Below are 21346 nucleotides of genomic sequence, written 5' to 3' on the forward strand. Positions count from 1 at the left end.
GGGCATAAGCATTGTCTCACATGGCTCACATACATATCTGCAGCTGTTCAAGAGGCCATTGTGATAAAACTAATTTTTGTAACATACACTCATCACTTTATGGTAGCTCTTTATCATGCCTCTTGGGGACAAAGACTCCTAAGTAAAAGGGGGAAGTTTTCATGATTCATTTTTTAATATTAAAAGAGGCTGATCTACTTTCTCAGAAAAAGTGAGCATCACTGTCCAGGGTTGACCCTGCACATCTGTTGTGATACTCCATAAAAAAGGTTAAAATACAATTGATTAGAATTCCGCGAATCATATTCCAGGTCCCACATCACCTTACTTGATGTTGGAGTGTTTCCACAGTTTCGTAGTTTCCTGATTTAAGACCTCAGATGGCTAATTACATCCACTTTGGATTTGACAAAACTAGGTTACTAAAGGTAATCTCAACTCTATTCAAAGCTCTTGGGGATCTCTAAAGCAAAGGAAATAAGGAGGGGGAATGATAAATTAACGTTTCTAGAAGCAGTATAGTCTTTGAGGTTGGAACTTAGAGACGGCAGAATTTCACAGAGAACGGCCGTTTAGGAGCTTCGGAAACGGCTAGAGCATTTGTGGAGGGATTGATAACCCCCTGGGCAGTCCCCAGGATGCAAACTGCGTTGTTGTGATGTGGGTGAGATAAAGCAGACTCAAGCCACATTAGAAAGGGTTTTATTTATTTTTTTTTAAAAAGATTTTATTTATTTATTTGACAGACAGAGGTCACAAGTAGGCAGAGAGGCAGGCAGAGAGAGAGGAGGAAGCAGGCTCCCCGCCGAGCAGAGAGCCCGATGCGGGGCTCGATCCCAAGACTCTGGGATCATGACCTGAGCCGAAGGCAGAGGCTTTAACCCACTGAGCCACCCAGGCGCTCCAGAAAGGGTTTTAAACACCAAGCTGAGGCTTCAGAACTTTCCTCCGCGAGCATGGGGAGCCATCGAAGGTTCTCAGCAGGTGAGTGGCATGACCAGATTGGCCCCCGCAATGATGATCAGCGTTGTAATTTCTCTGGCGCCCTCCTCCGCCCTCTGCCCGCCGCTCGGGCCTGCTTCCCGGTAGATGGTGGCGGAGCTGTCGGGCAACGCCAGCACCGACCGCGTCGCGCCGAAGTGGCGCCGCTAGATGCTACCGGGTCCCGGCCGGGGCCGCCGAGCCGCCGCCGGGTGCTGCACCTGGGCCCGGCCTGGCCGCCGATTGGACGGCTCGGGGTGACCCGGCTGTATCGCGAGACGAGATTGGCAGCGGCGGGGCCGCATGTGCCCCCGCGCTGGCTTTGTACGCGGAGCCGCCTGCCGGTCCTTTAACAATGGGCGGCGCGAGCGCCCCGGCGCTGGGCCCGAGCTGAGGCCGGCGCTTCGCGGCCGACTGTCCGCATCATGAGCGGGGCCGGCGTCCCATGCACGCCGGCGGGGCTGGGGCTGGGGCTGTGAGGGCCGCGGTTCCGGGTAAGGGAGGTCGCCGTGGGGACCGGCAGGCCTGTGCTGGGCGCGGGACACCGGACCCGCCCGGCCCGGCCTTTTGTTCGCCTCTCTGGGGCCGCGCGATCCTGCGCGCTGCTCCGGGAGAGGAGGAAGCGGCCTGGGTGCGCGCCAGCCCCGGCGGGACCTCGGGGAGCCCCCCACCCCCGGGAGGAACGAGCGCCCGGGCGCCCGCAGCCGGGCCCCGGAGCCAGGCGGGCATTCGTCCGTCTGTCTGTCCGCGGGAGGTTTTCTCAGGGGGTCTGCGACTGGTGTCAGCGTCTCGGCCCTCGGGGGCTGACGGGAGGATTCGAACCTGGGACGCGGGGAGCCGTCAGCCGAGCCTCCGCCTCCAGCTTTCCTTGCGCGCACCCAGGGCCGCGCTTTGGCAACTCGGGCCCGAGTTGGTCCTCTTTGCCCGGCACCCAGGCCGGCTCTTCTCAGTGTGAGCCCACTCCTCCTGACGGGGTAGGTCGGGCCTTATGCGCCTCGTCGGGGAATTGGTTTGGATCGGTGCTCGCTTTAGGTGGAGTCAGGTGAAGAGGCACAGCCACCCGAGGTGACCTGAAGTCACACCCCTCGGGGAGGGGGCGCGGAGGGTTATGTGGAGGGTGCCGGCGGTGACCGCGTCTGGGGTGTGTCTTACAGACTGAAGTTGCCGCGTCTGGCCAGGCGCGCCGCCCGGTCCCATGGAGCTGGAGGGACAGTGGTGGCGGGGACAGCTGGCCGCAGACATTCATCAAGCGCTTCGATACAAGGTAACCCCGATCCGCGACTTTTCCTTGTAGTGTTTTGTGCCAGTTAGTATAAATCGCGGCTCCCTGGGAAGTGCGGTCACTAGTTTCCAGACCAGAAAGGGTGCGTTTGCTTGTTTGCTCGAGGTTAATTAACTTCTTAGTTTCTTCCCTTGGATGTATCAGAAGAACCTGCAACTTAAATGAGGAAGGGGGTGGGGCGCGATCTTTGTGAGAGGGAAGGTGGAACAGGACTTTGATACTGTGTTTAAACAGATAATGTGTGCTCCCTTTTTATTGGGCAGAGTAGCCGTCCTTGTTCTGTAGTTGCTGTTGCTTTAGGCTGTTAAGTCACATCTGTACATCAAGTCCCCAGCCTGTCCACTAACTTACTTTAAGTAAGACTTTGGACAAGTTACTTAATTTTCGTGTTTCCCAATTTCCTCATCTGTAGAATGAATAATAATAATGAAACGTGCCTTGTGGGGGCGGGGATTGCGAGATTAAATGAACTGATTCTGTACATGTGCTTTAGAACAGTGCTTGATATATAGAAGCACTGAGCCCTAACTGTTATTTTCCCTTAGACCCTCAGATTTAGGGGCTGTTCAAAATGCCTTAGGGTAGGAGTTAACTGCTCCCTCCAGCTAATGTAAAGCAGAAAGTAGACTTACTATATTTAATAGATGTTGGGGGGAAGAATACAATTTTCTGGCACAATGCAAAGTCTGGGTGTTGTTGCTCTTAAGTAACAATTTTACTCCGTCACATCTCAGTTTAAGGGGTTATCTCTGCCTCTTTGATAACCAGAAGAGAGACCAGATCCAAAACTATCCCTAAGTTGACTCATTTTCACCAAGGATGGAGAGAGCCTTTTGTTATGTATAGAAAATGAGAGAGAAGCAAAACAACTGACTAATAAAAGGGATGCTGACTATTGGAGTTGAGAGATCCTGGGATGATAATGAACTTGTATCTTGATTTTTTTTTAACCAGGTTAACTAGCTTAGAAAACCTAATTCTGACTTTGTTACAATTGTACCCTTTTCTAAGGTTTGAGATTTCTAAATGCTACTTATTAATTCTGACATTCAGCTTCTTAGGTGGACTAAATACACCTCAGCCCCCTAAGAGATTTTTCCTACCACAAAAAGGTCTCAACTGTGGAATGGTTCTCTGGAATGTTAGGAAGAGAGTTTCCGGTTTTCCATTTTGAAAATTGTCCATATACTTTTTATTTTTATTTATTTTCTTTTTTAAGATGTTTTTTAGTTTTAAATGTTCTCCTTTTCTAAGTGTCAGCTCTTTTTAGTCCTCTGGTATGTGGTGAAATTAATTATTTGATGTTAATGATACTTTTATTTAGTGACATAAAACTCAAAAGATTTTTTTTTAAAGATTGTATTTATTTATTTGAGAGAGAGAAAGTGAGTGAGAAAGAGAAGGAGCAAGCAGGAGGGACAGAGGAAAAGGGAGAAGCTGCGTTCCTGCTGAGCAGGGAGCCCAATGTGGGGTTCAATCTCAGAACCCCCAGATAATGACCTGAGCTGAAGGCAGACGCTTAACTGACTGAGCCACACAGGTGCCCCTCAAAAGATTTTTCTTAATGGATTTCCATGGTTTTTGATTATCTTATGTGTAATTTTAAATCCTGAATGATTTCCTGAATTAATTTTGTCAGTTGAGGTTGGAAGTGGATTCCCTCCCCACAGTTTTGTTGAATACTTCTTGTGTGTAAGGCTCTGGGGAGAATTGAAGAAATAGGACACAACCCTGTTAAAGCTGCTTATGAACTATCAGAGGATGAGATAGCACAGAGTCTGAGGGAATGCTACTGATAATTACCTTGGGCCACCTATAGCCACCTGTGGCATGCTACCCTGGGTTGTCTTTATTTTATCTTTAAGCACTGTGTAAGCCACATTTGACACAATGGACACACTCTTTGAATAAATTATGTTAATCAGTAAAACTTGAACATCGTGGAACTGGAAAGAACCCTAACTATAGTACACTGAAGTCAGGGAAAGTTAAACTGAACTTTTCTCATGAAAAACAATACATGTTAATTCCAGGCTGTTAAATTAGGTGATTGCTTATTTATTTTTTATTCAACACTTTCGAGTACCTGCTGTATACAAGTGCTATGCAAGGTGTTAAGATGGTATAGTGAATGAGACAGACATAATCTGCTTTGTAGAGTCTAATCTATAACTCCGAGCATCTCAATTTAGATCTTCCTTTGGGCAGATGTCACTCAGACACTATGGATGGTATTCTGTGTGTAGATCCAAGGTGTATGGAGGAATAATTGCTTTGACCAGCATTATATCTATTAGAGAAGGGTAAAAATGATGACAAATGGAAATTTTCTTCAACCCCCAAAAGCCAGCTATATTGTTTTTGTAAAATATAATTACACTCCCCCCTCAAAAACCTTCAAAGCAGATGTCTTCTTACACCCCCTTGTCTTCTCCTCTGTCTTCTTGTTCTTCTGTATATATTAGTGCTTTAGGATGCTTGGGAAGTATTTTCAAGAGCCTTTATGACAGATGGGAACAATGTTAGCTTGTGAGAAACATTCAGAAAATATCCCACAGAGTTGTATTTACATTTGTGAATATTCCTTCTATGCCTTTTTTTCTATCGTGGCTGAACAGTAATCTGTTCTGGGGAAGGGATGGCATTTGGGGTGGGGAACTGACTAGTACTTGAGACTGGAGAGGCAGATGATGAGTTCAGGTCTTGGTGCTTCGGGCCTATGGGATTCCGAGAAGCAGAGAGGGAAAAGAGTGTAAAATTCTGGAGGATCAGGAATAGATTTTAGAAAAACCTTGTAAGCTGAGAGAAGCACAGGTCATTTTCTCATGCTTGCAGGCAGTGACTGGACAAGGAGAACTAAATCTGACAGCCAGCTGGTAAGCACTTGTACTTTACCATTTAAAATGACATAAAGAGAAGGCATTAGTTAAAAATCTCCTGTTGGTCTTTGGTGTTCTTGCCTTTGTTTTGTCCATATTTATTAAAGTTAATATAGTGAAAAAGTCCACCAAATACAGTGTTTTCCAGCTGTGCTACCCAGTGAGCTTTAAGACCTTGTTCAGGCCTCTTTTAAAGAAAGCCTACTGTGGCTTTGTTTTTTCCCCAGCACTTGGTCCCCTGAGCTGGGTTAGATCTTCTGTCTCCGTGTTCCTGTAATACCCTGTGATTACTATATATCCTAATCATCTCTGTATTTTGGTTTACCTGCTCAAGAGTGTTTTCCAGCTTTTATCCCTGGGGTTAAATTAACACAGTATCTGCTACATAAAAGGTACTCAATAAATGTCATGTGATGACAGCAAAGAAAGGTGAAGTTTAAAATTGTAACTCATTTACACCATTCTAAAGATCTGCAGAGATGGGAAAGAGAAGATCCTTGGAGCTGCATGAGAAATCAGCATGTTCCTTTTTATTTGGGGAAATTAATACTTTTTCTCTTCAAAGAATCAAGCAAGCCTAAGCCAGTGAGTTTTTTTTTTTGTTTGTTTTTCCTAAATAGCATTTACTTATGCTATTTAGGAAAATTTGTACACATGTACAAAGATTTAAAATGGACTATTAGTGGGGCGCCTGGGTGGCTCAGTGGGTTAAAGCCTCTGCCTTCAGCTCAGGTCATGGATCCCAGGGTCCTGGGATCAAGCCCCATGTCGGGCTCTCTGCTCGGCAGGGAGCCTGCTTCCTCCTCTCTCGCTCTCTCTCTCTCTCTCTGTCTGCCTGCCTCTCTGCCTAATTGTGATCTCTGTCAAATAAATAAATAAAATCTTTAAAAAAATAAAATAAAAAAAATAAAATGGTCTATTAGTTTATCTCCCAATTGACTCTTTAATATTATTTAGAAATTTTAAGTGATAAATGCATATGGTTAAAAAAAAATTCAAATAGTATAAAGTTTAAAATGAGCTTTCCCCAACCCTCACTGTTCTCTGATCCCCAAAGGTTATCACCATTGTTGTTTTTTTCCTGAAAAGCTATCTAGTAAAGTAGTATATATGCAATATTTTTTATTGTTGATACAAGAGGTCAGAATATATATTCCCTGTTCTTTACCATCCTTCCATCCCAACATCATTCAACTCATTCTCTTTATGTTTTTCTCCATATCAACACATTTTGATCAACTGCCCTTTATTTTAATGTCCACATTGAATTGATGTCCTATGGTTTATCAGTTCTCTGATGATGAATGCCAGGCTTTTTTTTATTGCACTTTTTTTTTTTTGAGATAATTGTAGATTTACATACAGTTGTAAGAAATGATACAGAGAGATCCTCTAAAACCTTAACCCAGTTTCCCTCAGTGGTACATATTACAAAACTTTAGTATAATTATCACAAACAGGATATTAACATTGATATAGTCAAGATACAGAATATTTTTTTATCACCACAAGAATCTCTTTTATGTTATGATTTATAGCCACGACCTTTTCTCTCCCACCTTATTCTCCGCCTTAACCTCTGCCAACGACTAATTTGTCCTTAAAGTCCATAATTTTGTCCTTTTAAGAATGTTATATGTTAGAATATGTGACGGGATTGGCTCTCTACACTCAGCAATAAATCCCTGGAGATTGTTGGACATCAAGCTTTCCCCCCTATTCTGCTATTAAAAACAATGTTGCAAAGGACCTCCTTATATGTAGGGTTAATTGCTAGGTTGAAAGGTATTTGCAATCTTCATTTTAAAAAATTTATATCACCTAATTGCTCTCCAAAAGGTTATGTCAGTTGTCAACCTGACCTATTGGATACATGGTAGTTTCTATTTCCACTCTTGATAGCATAAGCAGGAGTTAATAACATATAATCTGGGAAGTGAAAAACTATGTAATTCTTTACTTTTGAAAGAGAGAAGAAGCCATCTCTTTATATGTTTTCGGCCGTATTTAATTTTCCTGTAAACTGTTCATAGATGTTCCCTTTTCCTTATAGATGTGTAAGATTTTTCTAAATAATGGAGAAATTAACTCTGTCCTATGTGTCAGAAACATTTATTAAATTCATCTATTCTCCTGATTTGAAATGGCATTGTTACCAAATCAAATTCTTTATCCAAGAAAAAGGAGTGTCTTTGCATGTATACAAGTCTTCGTACTCCTTCAGAATTTTAATGTTATCTTCATAGAGTGCTAAAATACAAATACTTTTTCTAGGTGTTTTAATTTTTGTAGTTACTTTATATGGAATCTTCTATTTCTAGCCAGTTAATATACAAACTGGCCATTGGTTTTGTTTTGTTTTTGATTTTAAGATTTGATTTATTGGACAGAGAAAGCACAAGCAGGGAGAGTGGCAGGCAGAAGGAGAGGGAGAAGCAGACTCTCCGCTGAGCAGGGAGCCTGATGCTGGGATCATGACCTGAGACGAAGGCACTCCCAGGCTATTGATTTTTTTAAATATTAATTTTGTAAACAACCATCTTACTGAATACTAACTGTTTACTTTCTCTGTTGGTTTTCTTGGATATGAATTCTATCATCTAAAAAATAATTTTATTCCTATAAGTGATTTTTTATTCTCTTTTTTTTCATTCATTATACCTTTTCTTTCTTTTTTCTATTTGGATTAGTGTTCACAGGATAATGTGAAGTAATATTGTAATAGCAGGCACTAGAATGCTCATCCTTCTATTGCTTTATCTCCAAGTGAGAAGCTGGCTCTTAAATTTGAGATTTTTTTTTTTAACATTTTTTAACATTTCTTCCTTCATCTGCTGTTATTTCTCCCAGGGTCACCTTTGTCCAGATGCTATCTTGGCATCTATCAAGATGGTTGTGAATATTCATGTGTGATTTTTAAAATTATGATTTATAGTAATAGATTTCCTGATATCAAACCATCTTTGCATTCCTGGGATGAACTACAATTGATGTATTCTTTGGATATACTATTAAATTACATTGGTTAACATTTTATACCTTATTAAGTTAGATATAAAACTTCTATTTTTGTTCGTTTATTATAAAATGTCCACAACATAAAACTTTAAACATTTTTAAGTGTACAGTTCAGTGACTTTAGGTGCATTTACGTTCTGCTCCTTTAACCACTCTCCATCTTCAGAACTTTTTCAACTTCTTAAACTAAAATACATTTTGTTTATCTGTTCATATATTGATGGATTGTTTGTTTCCATCTTTTGGCTTTTGTGAATAATGCTGCTGTCAATATATGTACAAATATCTGAGTCCCTGCCTTCAGTTCTTCTTGGTATGTACCTAAAAGTGGAATTACTGGATCATATAGTTATTCTGTGTTTAATTTTTCTGAGGAATTACAGTACCATTTTTCAGTGGCTGTACAATGTTATAGTCCCACCATTACACAAGGCTTCCAGTTTTTCAGATTCTTGTCAACACTTGTTAATTTTGTTTTCTGTTTTTGTGGTTTTTATTTTGTTGAGAGAAAGAGAGGACTAGAGAGGGAAAGAGAGAATCTCAAGCAGGCTTCACACCCAGCGTGGAGACCAGTGCTCTTGCTGGAATATATCTATTCTGTAATGCTCCATCTCACAACTCCCAGATCATGACCTGAGCCAAAATCAAGAGTCGGATGCTTAACCAACTGAACCACCACCACCCCTGTGTTTTTTTGATAATAGCAATCCCAGGGGTGCCTGGGTGGCTCAGAGGGTTAAAGCCTCTGCCTTTGGCTCAGGTCATGATCCCAGGGTCCTGGGATTGAACCCTGCATCAGCCTGCTTCCCCCTCTCTATCTCTGCCTGCCTCTCTGCCTACTTGTGATCTGTCAAATAAATAAAATCTTAAAAAAAAAAATAGCAATCCCAGTGGGTATGATATATTATCTCATAATGGTTTTGATTTACATTTCTCTAATGATTAGTCATGTTGAACATCTTTATATGTGCTTATTGGCCGTTTATATATCTTCTTTGGAGGAATGTTTATTCGGGTCTTTTGCCCATTTTTAAACAAGTTGTTTTTGTTGTTAGATTGCATGTATAAAAGAATTCTTTATATAATCTGGATATTAACCTCTTGCCTGAATCTGATCTGCAAATATTTTTCCCATCCTGTGAATTGCCTTCTCCCTCTGTTGAAAAGAATGAACTTTGATACACAAGAGGTTTTAATTTTGATGAAGTCTCATTTATCTTTTTTTGCCTGTGCTTTTGGGGTCATATCTGTGTAACTTCCTGCTGTTGTGATACCCTGTTGTGTTTAGTTTTAGTATTATGCTGATATCATGAAATAATTTAGAACCTGTCATTCTCTATGCGGTGGAAATATTTTATTTAGTAGTGTAGAAAATTTCTACTTTAAAAAAAAAAAAGCGTTCGTATAATTCGAGGTTGAACAGCAATGGGGATAATTTTTAGGTATATGAAAAAGTAATAGCAAAGGAGAGCATCATAAAACTGCTGAAAGGAAAACATGCTTAGAAGGTACTAGTGGATGAATACTAGTCTGTACCTTCCACACCTCTGCAAGTGCAATATAGTGACATACCAGGAGCATATTCACTTCTTGTTACCTTCTGACCCAAAGCTTTGAGCTTTCTGGAGGGGGTGTGTATGTGTTGTGTGGTTGGGATTTTGGTGAGGATGTTTTTTGGAAAACACCTGGTTGGGAAAACAGGATACAAAAATCTTGCTGGAATATATCCATTCCCTAATGTAAGAAACACAATTTGTCACATCAAAGATGGTTAAAAATGAAGGGAAAAATTTGGTTTTAAATTTTAAACTCAGTGCTGTTAATTAGTACTATTCATTATCCTTCCAATCAACTTTTTCATATTTGTGTTTCTTTCAAGAGAAGTGTTTTAGGCTCTTGTTAACACTAATAAATTGGGTGTGGGGGGGAGTTGTCTTTGCATTGTGCGGGTACTATTCCTATAGGCTATGTTAGATTAAATGTTGTTCCTCTTGATATAGGAGCTGAAGTTGCCTTCCTACAAAGGCCAGTCCCCTCAACTAAGTCTCAGAAGGTATTTTGCTGACCTGATTGCCATTGTGAGCAATCGCTTCACCCTCTGCCCTTCTGCCCGACATCTTGCTGTCTATTTGCTGGACTTATTTATGGATCGATATGACATCTCCATCCAGCAGCTGCATTTAGTTGCACTTTCCTGTCTACTTTTAGCAAGTAAGTATGAATCTCATCTATATGACTAGAAATTTCCATTGTTTATAGTAAAGAAAATTTATGTGGAGCTCAGTGAAATATCACCAAATTCCATTCATTCCAGTTTACTAGTATCAGAAAGTTTATGTTGAAAGTGCTTCTTGGCATAATAATTTTTAAACCAGACACTAAAAAGTGGCTCTGAAGTCTTTTGAAAACATGTTCTTAAGCCCTACATCCTGAAGATTCTGCTACAAACGTCTAGCCCACTCCAGATCTACTGACTCAGAATCTGTATCATTGGGGCTTGAATTCCAAAGGTGATTCTGATGTTCTTATCCAACTGAGAACCATTGTCTTAAAGTTCTCAACCGGGATAAATTGTGCCCCACAAGAAATAGTTGGCTTTGGTGGAAGACCGTTTTGGTTGTCATGACAACCTGGGAGGATGCTGCTGGGATCTAGTGGGTAGAGGGCTGGGATGCTACTAAATGTCTGCGGTGTACAGGACAGCCCCCAGTAAAGAATGACTGGCCACAAATGTCCATGGAACTAGGTTGAGAAACTCTGTTTAAAGGGTATTATACTCTTGTTTTGTTAGAATACCTTCTACTGACTGCATAATGACTTGGCTTAATTAACTAAAGGTTCACAACAACTGCTATAAATGGGAAGGATTTTGCTTCTGCAGTAGGCACAGTGCCATGGTCGGTTGCAGGTAGAATCTGATATCAAACCGTATTTGTTACCTGATGGAGAATGTACTGGTAGGTCTTTTGGTGCCTCTTTCTTTTAGCTTCTTCCTGTAAATCATTTCATTTTTAGAACCTTGACCAAAGAGAAGGAGGGTGAGTAAAGGAATTGAAATTGGGTTTTTCCTAGTAATGTGAGAAAGATTGTATTTGATATTGAAGTTGGAATTCATTACTTTTTGTATTACTTATGACATTATAATAGGAATGTAAACTCCACTTTAAGGTAAGATGTAGAAATTCTTAGTGCCTTCATCTCTAACCCCCACTTGAGGGTTTGGGATCTTTTGTGGCTGCTGTCTAAGGAACATTCCACCTATACCCTGCCACCAGAGTTCTAGAACAACTTTGTTCTCTGACTGCAAGTAAACCTAAAACCAAATGCAGGCCTGTGTAATCATTTCTAGTACTGATTTCTTTTTCAGATTTTCTTTTTCTTCCCTTATTATTCCTTTGAGCTGATGACCTTGACTACTGATTTTGTCTCCTTGGAGGTCTTTTTTAAGTTACTTCAAATCCTTTGTGGACCTGGCTGAATATAAACAAACATATAAATGACTCCCACTCTCTGTGAATTAAGGTAGAAACTCCTTCGTGTACCATTTAGAACCTTTCATCTGGATCCAGCTACCTTTCTAGCCTTACCTTCCCACCCTTTCCCATGCACCTTGAGCCAAAGTCTCACCAGAATACCATCTATTTCCCGAAAATCTATACTTCTCCTTTAATCTGTTGTCCTCTAGGATTCAGACACATCACCTGTTCTTCTCACCTCTACCCAGACAGCTGGAGAGGTAATACTTGTATTTATAATGAACTTTTAGCCTTTAATTAGAGTGTCATTCCCATAAGCAATCTCATGTACAATTCTGTATGCGTTTCATCACTGGCTGTGAAGCTCTTTGTGGTTTCACAGTTTGCACAGGACTAGAAAAACCCATACTTGACGTATTGGATGTGTGAGAATCCACAAATGGAATGGTTTCTTGTTATCCTACAGAATGTTAGTTTATAATAGGATCAGTTTAGAGTAGAGAGACACTGGAAATAAATACACAAGTTAGGTTATTTTAAAAACTTCAGATCATTAGTGAAAAATTATTTTTGCCTGTTGTGGCCATATTGTGCTTTTTTCCACTACCAAGCCCCATCTGCTCTATGCCTAAGATTCTTAAAAGTATGCAGACCAAGTGGGAGATTCTTGCTGGTGGACTGTGAAATTATGAATGCGGTAGTCAGTTCATGGACCAACTTATATTTGTGACTGAAGTTTACTTACTGGTAACTTATCAGATGAATTAGGGGATGCTAAACTAGATACTCATAAACTACATGTTATTGCCAAAGTTCAGTGGGGACTCTAGTCAGATAATCTAATAAGATTCTGGCCACCACACTGTGCTTGGTATTGGTGCCAAGTTTCTGCAGTTTGTACAATTTGGGGGAAGGATACTTTACCTTGCACACCATCTTAGGTTGATTGGAACGAACTTTTCACCTGTTCTTGTTTTTTTTTTAAATTATTATTGTTAAAGATTATGATCAGTTTATTTTATTGAATAAAGATGATTATTTTATTTTATTGAAGATGATTTTGCACATTTTCCAGAGACTAGGCTTTACGATTTGTATTTGTTGCGGTTCAGATATGACTTGTTGATCAGTTATTACTGAAAGAGTCCAATACCTCCTCCCTTTGTACTGCTGAAACCCCTTAACCTCTCTTTTCCTGAGAGAGAATTGTTTTTCCATTGTTCCTTTTTCACTGGAGAATGGAAGAGTATGAAGTAGGTGTGAGCCAGGGTCTCAGCCCCTGCAGGTAGGCAGTAAGCAAGAGTTCAGGCTGTCAGAGTTGTAAGTTCTAGGCCCACGTTGGGTGTAGAGATTACTTAAAAATGAAATCTTTATTAAGAAAAAAAAAGTTAAAGCTATCAGCTCTGTGCTTGGGTTAGGTAATCAAAGCAGCTGATGCTTAGTAGTTGGCTACAATTTCTCCTGCCTCTGCTCTGTTTTACTACAACAAAAACACTTAACATGCTTCTAAACTGGTAGCCTGTTTTCAGTATCTGATATCTGTTTTTAATTTGTGGAGTACATTCTAGTGCTTTTTATATTTTTATACTCTTCTTAACCTTTGGCAGCTCTCCAGTTAGGTTTCATAAACTTTATTTAAGTATAATGTTTCTCTCCTCCCAGAATGATTGAACTTGGTATGTCCTTGTCCAGCTGCTTCCTGCTTTAGGATGGGCAGCCTGTCGTGTAAAAGTGAAGAACAGCTTACAGCCGATAGGACTAGGTGACAGCTGGACTCCACTTGTTAAGTAGGATGGAAGGCTGTCAGTTGTTTGGCCAAAGATGAAGCACAGCCTGTGAGTTCCAGGTCGTACGCGTACCCAGCTGCCTGTGTCTGCACTGTTGGAAATAGGGAGAAAGGGCCTACAGACTGCCCCTGATTGGAGAGGAGTACGCAGTGCTTTAGAGTAAGGATTACAGTGATGAATTTCCTAGGTTTGTATCTCTTGTCAGCAATATGAATTTCAATAACCCTTAAGTCTGACGTTACCTGTCCATAAAATGAAAACAAAGACATTTAACTGACAAAATTATTGCGCAGATCGAGTGGGTAAGATGTTTAAAACCACATAGGAAATTGAAACATAAGAGTCAGCATCATAATGATTAATTCTTCCATAAACTGTTCTGTAATCTTTACTATGGCTCCCTAGCCCTAAAGATTCTGGCTCTTTCCAGAAAAAGTCTTGGATTATCCTGGGAAATTCTGAAATTCCAACTCTTTGTCATGTATACCCTGGCGTCCCTTGGCTTCTGTGATCAGCACTGAATTTGTGGAGAACGTGGAAGCAGTCTTAGAGATAAGACTTTTGATAATTTGCCCAAGGTCTTGTGTAACTAAGAAATGATCTCAGAATCAAGATGAAGCCAAAAGTAAGATTATAGACTGTTAGTAGTAAAAATCTGTGATAAGTGACTGTTTCTCCTTGCTTACCAATAATGGGTTGACAGAGCTTTTTATTTTATTAACTAAAGGTGAAAATTTTATCTCTTAGTTGATTTGATTTACGTCTCGGTTTTTAATGAGACTAGAACCTTCCCCACTCTCCCCTGCCACGAATTGTCCTCCTGTTCCTTAGCTGTTTTTCTATTGGATGGGTAGTCTTACCAATTTGTGAACATTCTTAGCTATATTAAGGGTGACTTTTTTCCTACTCAGTACTAACAGAATCAAATGTGGATTAGCTGAGTGTACAGTGTGACATTTGATCCTTGCCCTTCTGCCACATACCTGCCATTCACTGCTGGCTTTGAAAATGTGCTGGTTTCCACGGCTGATCTGATCATTTCCTATAAAGGAAAGAAAGTCTGATGTTTTGTTTCTGTGGCGTCTAATTCTTTATTTTCTGGGAAGCAGATGTGAATTTCCTGTGCCCATAGTTCCTGTTTGAGGCCTTTATCAATATAATCACATGGCTTCTGGTATTTCCTTTCAATGGAAGAAACTGATCTTTGTGATCTGTATGTGGTATTGCAGATAAGTTGATTTAAAATACCCATGCACATAGCTTTCAGCACAACGAAACTATGGATATGAAAGCAGGTACTCACTGACACTGTCGCACATTTTGAAATCCTTCAATTTCCGTGATTCTGAGTATTTATATCACTATATGTAATGAAAAAGTTCCAAAAAAACCTAAGCCTGAATAAAATCCCAAGTATGGTTATTTATGTAATTCAAGGTTATTTTTAACTCTGCATGTTAAGTTGCAAAGGCTTTCACACTTGTGATACCCAAGCACTTTATAAATACAGAAACCCCATAGATGTTTAATAATATGGACGTCTTACCTATTTTGATAGTTTTTGTTCCCATATAACCCCGTGCAATACTTTGATCTAGAAGTACAGATTTGGGAATTCAAACATAAGTCTACCTTTTTGGCTTCCATTTTTTATTTGGTTCACCTTATTTGACCTTACATGAATTGACCAATCTCACTATCTGGGTTTTTTGAACTTTGAAATTGGTCATATACAATTTGGTTTTCAATGTTGAAAGTTTCAGGGAGATAATGTGGAACATTCTTGATCCTTGAATTAAACAGTGAATTATGGTGTATTAATTTCTTTAAAGGAACTTCAAGGATGATATAAATAAACACATTAGTTTTTACGATATTCCTTTGAAGTAAGTATATTGCTAGTGTTACTGCTGTTGCACAAATGGCGGGGCACTTACTTTAAGAACCTTAATGATTCATCCAGAGGGATTGTACTAAATTCCTAGGACGTCCTCCACTCTGACATCGAGAACAGTGGTTCCTTCCCTATATCTTTATGCAGTGATGATGCTGGATGACTATGTCTTAAAGACCATGTCAGGGCTTTTGGCTATACTAAGTATATCATATTGGAAAAACTTGGGAAATTCTTCTCTATATGATTTGAAGTGGGAAGGGCTAACTAGATTCTTTAAAATCTGAATTGTGTATTTTTTTTTTTTTTTTAAATCAACTCCTACCCACAGCAATATTTAGTGTTCAGAGTAATTTAGATCTAAAGAAGGTCAGAATTTCTGAGGCGGGAGAAAAATTCTCTTTGGGCCCCAGCTCTTCAAGTCATGAGCTTTGACTCTTCCTGGCATAGGAGACACAGCCTTCTACTCCAGTTCTCCCACCCTCCGGGCAAAGACCCATGTAGTCAGCAGTGCTTTTTCCCCAGCCCTGAGGCAGGCTGATTTGAACAGCCCCAGTGGCTCCAATACATTGAACATCTGGCCCAAGGGCCACTACCATTTGTTGTAGTACCTCCAATGTGTGATATAAACCCAGCCCTTCTAGAAGAGAAATTTCACAGGGAAGCTTGCCTTGCCTGGTTTCTACTGCTTTGGACAGTCTTTCTGGCTTTTCTCCAAAATATGTTTTTAATGGATAAAATAAAATCATAAGATTTCCAAGGAAACTATAAATATGTTGAAAGAGTTATCAAAATAGTAAAACAAAAAAATTTTACACAGTAATATGTAACATAGTCTAACAACTGTAATTTTGAGCAAGTATAAAAGCTATTGTGAGAAATCTATTTGTATTGCATACAATTAGAAACAATCACAATATAATGACTGTTTTAAACTTTAACGTAAAATAGAACATAATACTAGAAGGTAGAAGGTTTTAGTTAATTTCCCTTCTTCTGTGGACCACTATGGAATGAACCCAAAGAGACTTGAAGACAGTTCCTTGGTTCTGTTGCTGCATCTGGAAAACCATACTGGTACTTGATAGTTTGAATTTTCTCCAGTCCTAAGTTCTAGAGGTACCTAAAATGAATGATTTATGTATAGGAAAACTAAAGTGTAAGATGGTACAAAACCTATAGAAACAATATTCTGGGGCTGAAGAGGAAATTCTGTTCCTCAGCTATAAATATGGATGAGTATTTCCTGAAAAGAAGTTAATGCCTTAGAATAATGAAGTTCAGCAATCTGACTGTCTACTTCTATTCTGCTTTCAGGAAGGGGATATGAAAGTAAATAAAAAGTATCTTCCCTTCCCTTTTTTGGTAACAGACTTAGCTAGGTTTCTGTTTTGAAATACCAAGAGAAGTTTTCTGGATGGAATGAGAAGGCTTATTAGATATTCACCCAGTTTTTTTCTCCACTTTCTCCCACAATTCTCTCTAGAATTGAGATTGTGCGGAAAAATATACCAAGATGAAACACTTGAAGCTTAGCTACTTTTGATTTCAGATAACTCAGTATTCTCAGATAACTTCAGATAATGAAGTTATCCTTTTCAGATAACTTCAGAAATTAAATTCTTTACCCTTCCTTCTATTCTAAAATAAACTAATTTTCTTCCACCGACCACTGCCTGCCCTCCCAATAGAAATTTCGTGGAAATATTTGGCTGGTGAGATTTGAGAGAGTTCTTTTTTCATTGGCACGTAGGACTCTTTTCATTATGTAGTGTGACAGAGACCAACATGTTTACATGTTCCATTTTTTTAGAGGAGGGGGACAGGCAGGGGATGGAGGCAGGAGGCGAGAAAACATGCAGGATATGAGAGCCGGAGTCCTAGCACAATTACATATGCCCAAGGTAGGAGAAGGAAAGTCTTTGCATCTAAATTTTTGCAGTGAGACAGCAAATCCCATTTAAGCAACTAGACCTTTAATGATCACTTGTGTAACATTTTCTCTCTCTCTCTCTCTCTCGTCCCCTTTCCTTCTAAGGTAAATTTGAAGAAAAAGAAGATAGTGTGCCTAAGCTGGAACAGCTCAACAGCCTGGGTTGTATGACTAATATGAATCTAGTATTAACAAAACAAAATTTGCTACACATGGAACTGTTATTATTAGAAACCTTTCAGTGGAACCTCTGCCTTCCAACAGCTGCCCATTTCATTGAGTATTATCTCTCCGAAGCAGTACACGAAACAGATCTTCATGATGGCTGGCCGATGATTTGCTTGGAAAAAACAAAACTCTACATGGCCAAGTATGCAGATTATTTCCTGGAAGTATCTTTGCAAGGTGAGTCATCGTGGATGCCAGTAGGTGACATGTGAGCTTGTGACTTGTGTATTCTGTTGCTTAAGTTCATTTTTGATGTCTCCACAGATTATGCCTTTCTAAATTATGCACCTTCTTTAGTAGCTGCTGCATGTGTGGCTTCTTCAAGGATTATACTTCGTCTTTCTCCAACGTGGCCTACAAGACTGCATCGTCTTACTGCTTACTCCTGGGATTTTTTAGTGCAGTGCATTGAACGGCTCTTGATGTAAGCCTCCTTAATCTCGTGTTTGTGATTTCTCAGTATTTTTCTTCATGGATGAGGGGCCCTAAAAACAACTTCTCACATACACGTAGCTTTTAGGACCCTGGCTCTGACCGTTGCTGCCGCGGGCAAGCCACTTTATGTGCAGTGTTTGGTGGAAAGCTGTACCTTGGCTGTTTTCCAGGGAGAGGCTGTCAGTGCTGTCATGAATCTGGGTACACGGTGTATGCGCTTACGTGAGTGAGCCCATAACCCAGATCACTCCAGGCAAGTCTCGCCTTGGTCCTTTCCACATCTCTGCATTGTTGGGCCACCAGGGTGTCGCCAAAGTGTTTATTGTGGATATATTTCTTAAGCAGGAAATAGGCCTCCAAGTTACTATCAGTGAGTTCCCAAGGTTTGTGCCAAAGGAAGGAGCTTTTCAGAAGGATAAGAGTGAGATCTCTCCATTGTCGGAATTATGGTTCCAGGGACTGCTACAGGCAGTGGGGCCGTCTGCCGAGTCAGCCGTTATTAACCATTTTCTCTCTCTCCCTGCAGCGCCCATGATAATGATGTGAAAGAGGCGAACAAACAGAGAGGCCAGGCAGGGTCCCAGCCAGCGCAGCTGAGCGTGCTGCAGTCAGCCTCCCAGCCCTCTCGGCCAGTTCACTTCCAGCAGCCCCACTATCTCCACCAGATGCACCACACCCCGCTACAGTATCGCCATCCTGTAGCTGAACAGCCGAGCTGCCCGCAGATTGGATCCACCACGCACACCTCATCTTACACACTACAGACGTGTCCTGCTGGCTTCCAAACCAGTGTGCAGGGCCTCGGGCACGTGCAGACTGGTGTTGGGATGTCCCTGGCCATACCAGTAGAAGTTAAGCCCTGTCTGAATGTTTCTTATAATCGGAGTTACCAGATCAATGAACATTACCCTTGCATCACTCCGTGCTTTGAAAGGTGATTTTATGTGAAGGTAATTCCTGACCCAGACTGTTCTGTGACTTGAAGCTCTGGAGCAAGCTTTTTGTAAACTTCTCTTCAGAAGGAAAGGGATCCACATTATATCAGAACTCTTCGGAGACCAGCGTCAGGAAGACCGACTGTCCCTTTCACTGCACCACGGGTACCTGGGAGGACTGAATAAACACTGCACACACTTTAACAGTATGCGTATCAAATCCTGTTAAAAACACATCCCTGTGTGACAAAAATTTTCAAGCCCTGGCTGATGGTCCAAATATTTCAAAAATGTTCAATACAGTAGAAAATTTGGACAGACTCTAAATCACCATTTTGAGATTTGACCTGTGGTGGGCTCTGGGCCTAATGTTAGCTTGTATTTCAGAGACTAATGTTTATCTGTGGACTTGCCAAATGGTCTTTTTATGAAGGAAAGTTACAGTATTAATTTTTGAAGAGGTCTTTTTTTTATTCTGCAGTTTTGAGTTACATTTTTGATCTACAATGAATTTTTGACTGAGTTTAAACTCATGAATTGCTATGCTATACCAATCTGTACAGTAAAAAAAAAATTTTTTTTAGATGAGTCTATAGAACTTCCTCTCACAATATATAGGTATCTGGATTTATGTACTAAAATTAAGGGTGGAGTAGATCTCTTAAAATCATGGTCATAAGTTTTTGTTGTTTTTTGGCCCTAAGTGATCAACCTCAAATCTTTAGGATTAAAACACACTTAACTCAGGGAATTTGTACTACTTGGAAACACTTAACTGTAATGCAACATGCTTTGGGAATGTTACCGTATGAACTACCTTTATAACATAGGTTAAAATACTCTTGCTAGGAAGTTTTCAGCTGAGAACATAATTGTAGCTTAGAATGAATGAAGTGGTTCCTGTCATTCATAATCCATATATAGGTTTTGCATTTCTCAGTGCAATCAATGATTTATACTCAGATTTGATGTTACTCTAGAAGTTTTTTCAAGGGAAGGTGTAACTGTAAAATGTCAGTACTAGAATAAAGTCCTGTAGGTTTATTTTGAAGTGGAATATGGCCAGGGTAGTTCTCAGGTCGTGCTAGAGCAGCACTTTGTTACGTGGAGGACCAGTTTTACAAGCAGCCTTGCAATCCAGCCGGTTCAGGTGTATCGGGCAAGGGAACCGAATACTCGATCGCAGGAGCCGCTTGCATTACGTTGGCTCCAGAACTGCCCTGAGACATTTCACTGTGTCGGTAATGAGTGAAAACAGCAATAATTAGTCATTACAGCAAGGGCAATTTGGGGGGAAAGTTTGGAGGGAATAAAAAGGAAAAAGAAAGCATTGTAATAACTGAAACTATACATTGTGCTCTTATCTGTGGAAGAAGAGAGATTTGGTGGAGGGAAGCTTTCTGATTTAAAAACTAGTAAGGTGTGTCTTTTTGTGTTTTTTTAAAGATAGCACTTGAATAGAAGGGAAACTGCATGGCAGGTGTGTGACTGCCACAATATGCATTGAAGACAAACTTATTATAAGATGTTGTGGGTATGCAGCAGGAGTCTCTGTAATCACACCGACGGCTTTTGTTGGGAAGGGAAGGGACTCAACGCAGTAGTGGACTGATCCAGATGGCTCCAGTGGGTAAACGTGGGTGGGTGGCGTCTGCCAGCATGAATTCCTAGAGAATGTCCTCCTTAAAAGAATGGTTAACTTTTATAATTAGAGTACATATGGCATGATGTGGATTTATTAGTCTGGTAGGTAAAAAACCACTCAGGTAAGAACACTCACTCTTGGCAGTTTTCAAGCCTGAAAATTGTTTTCTGAAAGTATCATCACTTTTCCTCTTTACAGAAAGGCTGCTAATTGGGTTTTGGTAGTTCTTACCTCAAGAGAACTTGAATTATTTGGGGGAAAGTGGGTTAAAAAGAGAATATATCTTTCACATTCACATGCAGAACCCAGCACCTGGAGTCCAATTTTCAGTATTTTAACTACCTCAATAATGCTATGAATGTAAGATACTGGGATAGAGATCCCAGCTTGAAACAACAACTGGTGCCTATGGTAATTTAATGTCTTGTCAAATGCTTTTATTGATTGGTTTAAATGTCATTCTTGTTATAGAAGAATATGCCTTTTTAAAAAGTTATAACACTTTCCCAGTTTGTATTTAAAAACAAAAAAGCTAAAGAACACTGGATTAAGTTTTTGGGGGGGGGTAGAATAAAATAATTAATTGGTTACTATTGCTGCATACCCAGGGTGGGGTGGGATGGGATGGTTGGAGAATCAGAACTATTTTTAAAACATTAGGTTTCAATATAAATACAACTCAAAACTGCTAGCCTTGGGGGATGGGGTGGGGGGAGTTGTATGGGTTTGTTTTGTTTAATTTATTGGTTAGTCTTTAGGGTTTTTTTGTTTTTGGTTTTGGTTTTGGTTTTTGTTTGTTTGAGATTACTGGACCATCATTAAATGTGTACTGTGAAGAGATTAATGATATGTA

At 40.3% G+C, this 21346-nt stretch overlaps 1 protein-coding gene across 3 annotated transcripts; it reads left to right on the forward strand.

The window, feature by feature from the left end:
* Positions 1–1629: 1629 nt before the first annotated feature.
* LOC111145268 (cyclin J) lies at positions 1630–21009 on the forward strand. 3 transcript variants are annotated; one of them, XM_022500078.1, is made up of 5 exons: positions 1630–2245; positions 10161–10371; positions 17356–17655; positions 17743–17902; positions 18440–21009. In XM_022500078.1, the coding sequence occupies exons 1-5, from the start codon at positions 2177–2179 to the stop codon at positions 18849–18851; spliced, it is 1152 nt and encodes a 383-aa protein (XP_022355786.1). In that variant the 5' UTR covers positions 1630–2176; the 3' UTR covers positions 18852–21009. The 3 variants fall into 3 exon arrangements, with proteins under 3 accessions (XP_022355786.1, XP_022355787.1, XP_022355788.1); XM_022500079.1 differs by having other exon boundaries at positions 17776–17902; XM_022500080.1 differs by having other exon boundaries at positions 17779–17902.
* The last annotated feature ends 337 nt before the right edge of the window (positions 21010–21346 follow it).

This window comes from Enhydra lutris, unplaced genomic scaffold (assembly GCF_002288905.1).
Source record: "Enhydra lutris kenyoni isolate GAN:26980312 unplaced genomic scaffold, ASM228890v2 scaffoldscaffold12, whole genome shotgun sequence".
Taxonomy (NCBI): domain Eukaryota; kingdom Metazoa; phylum Chordata; class Mammalia; order Carnivora; family Mustelidae; genus Enhydra; species Enhydra lutris.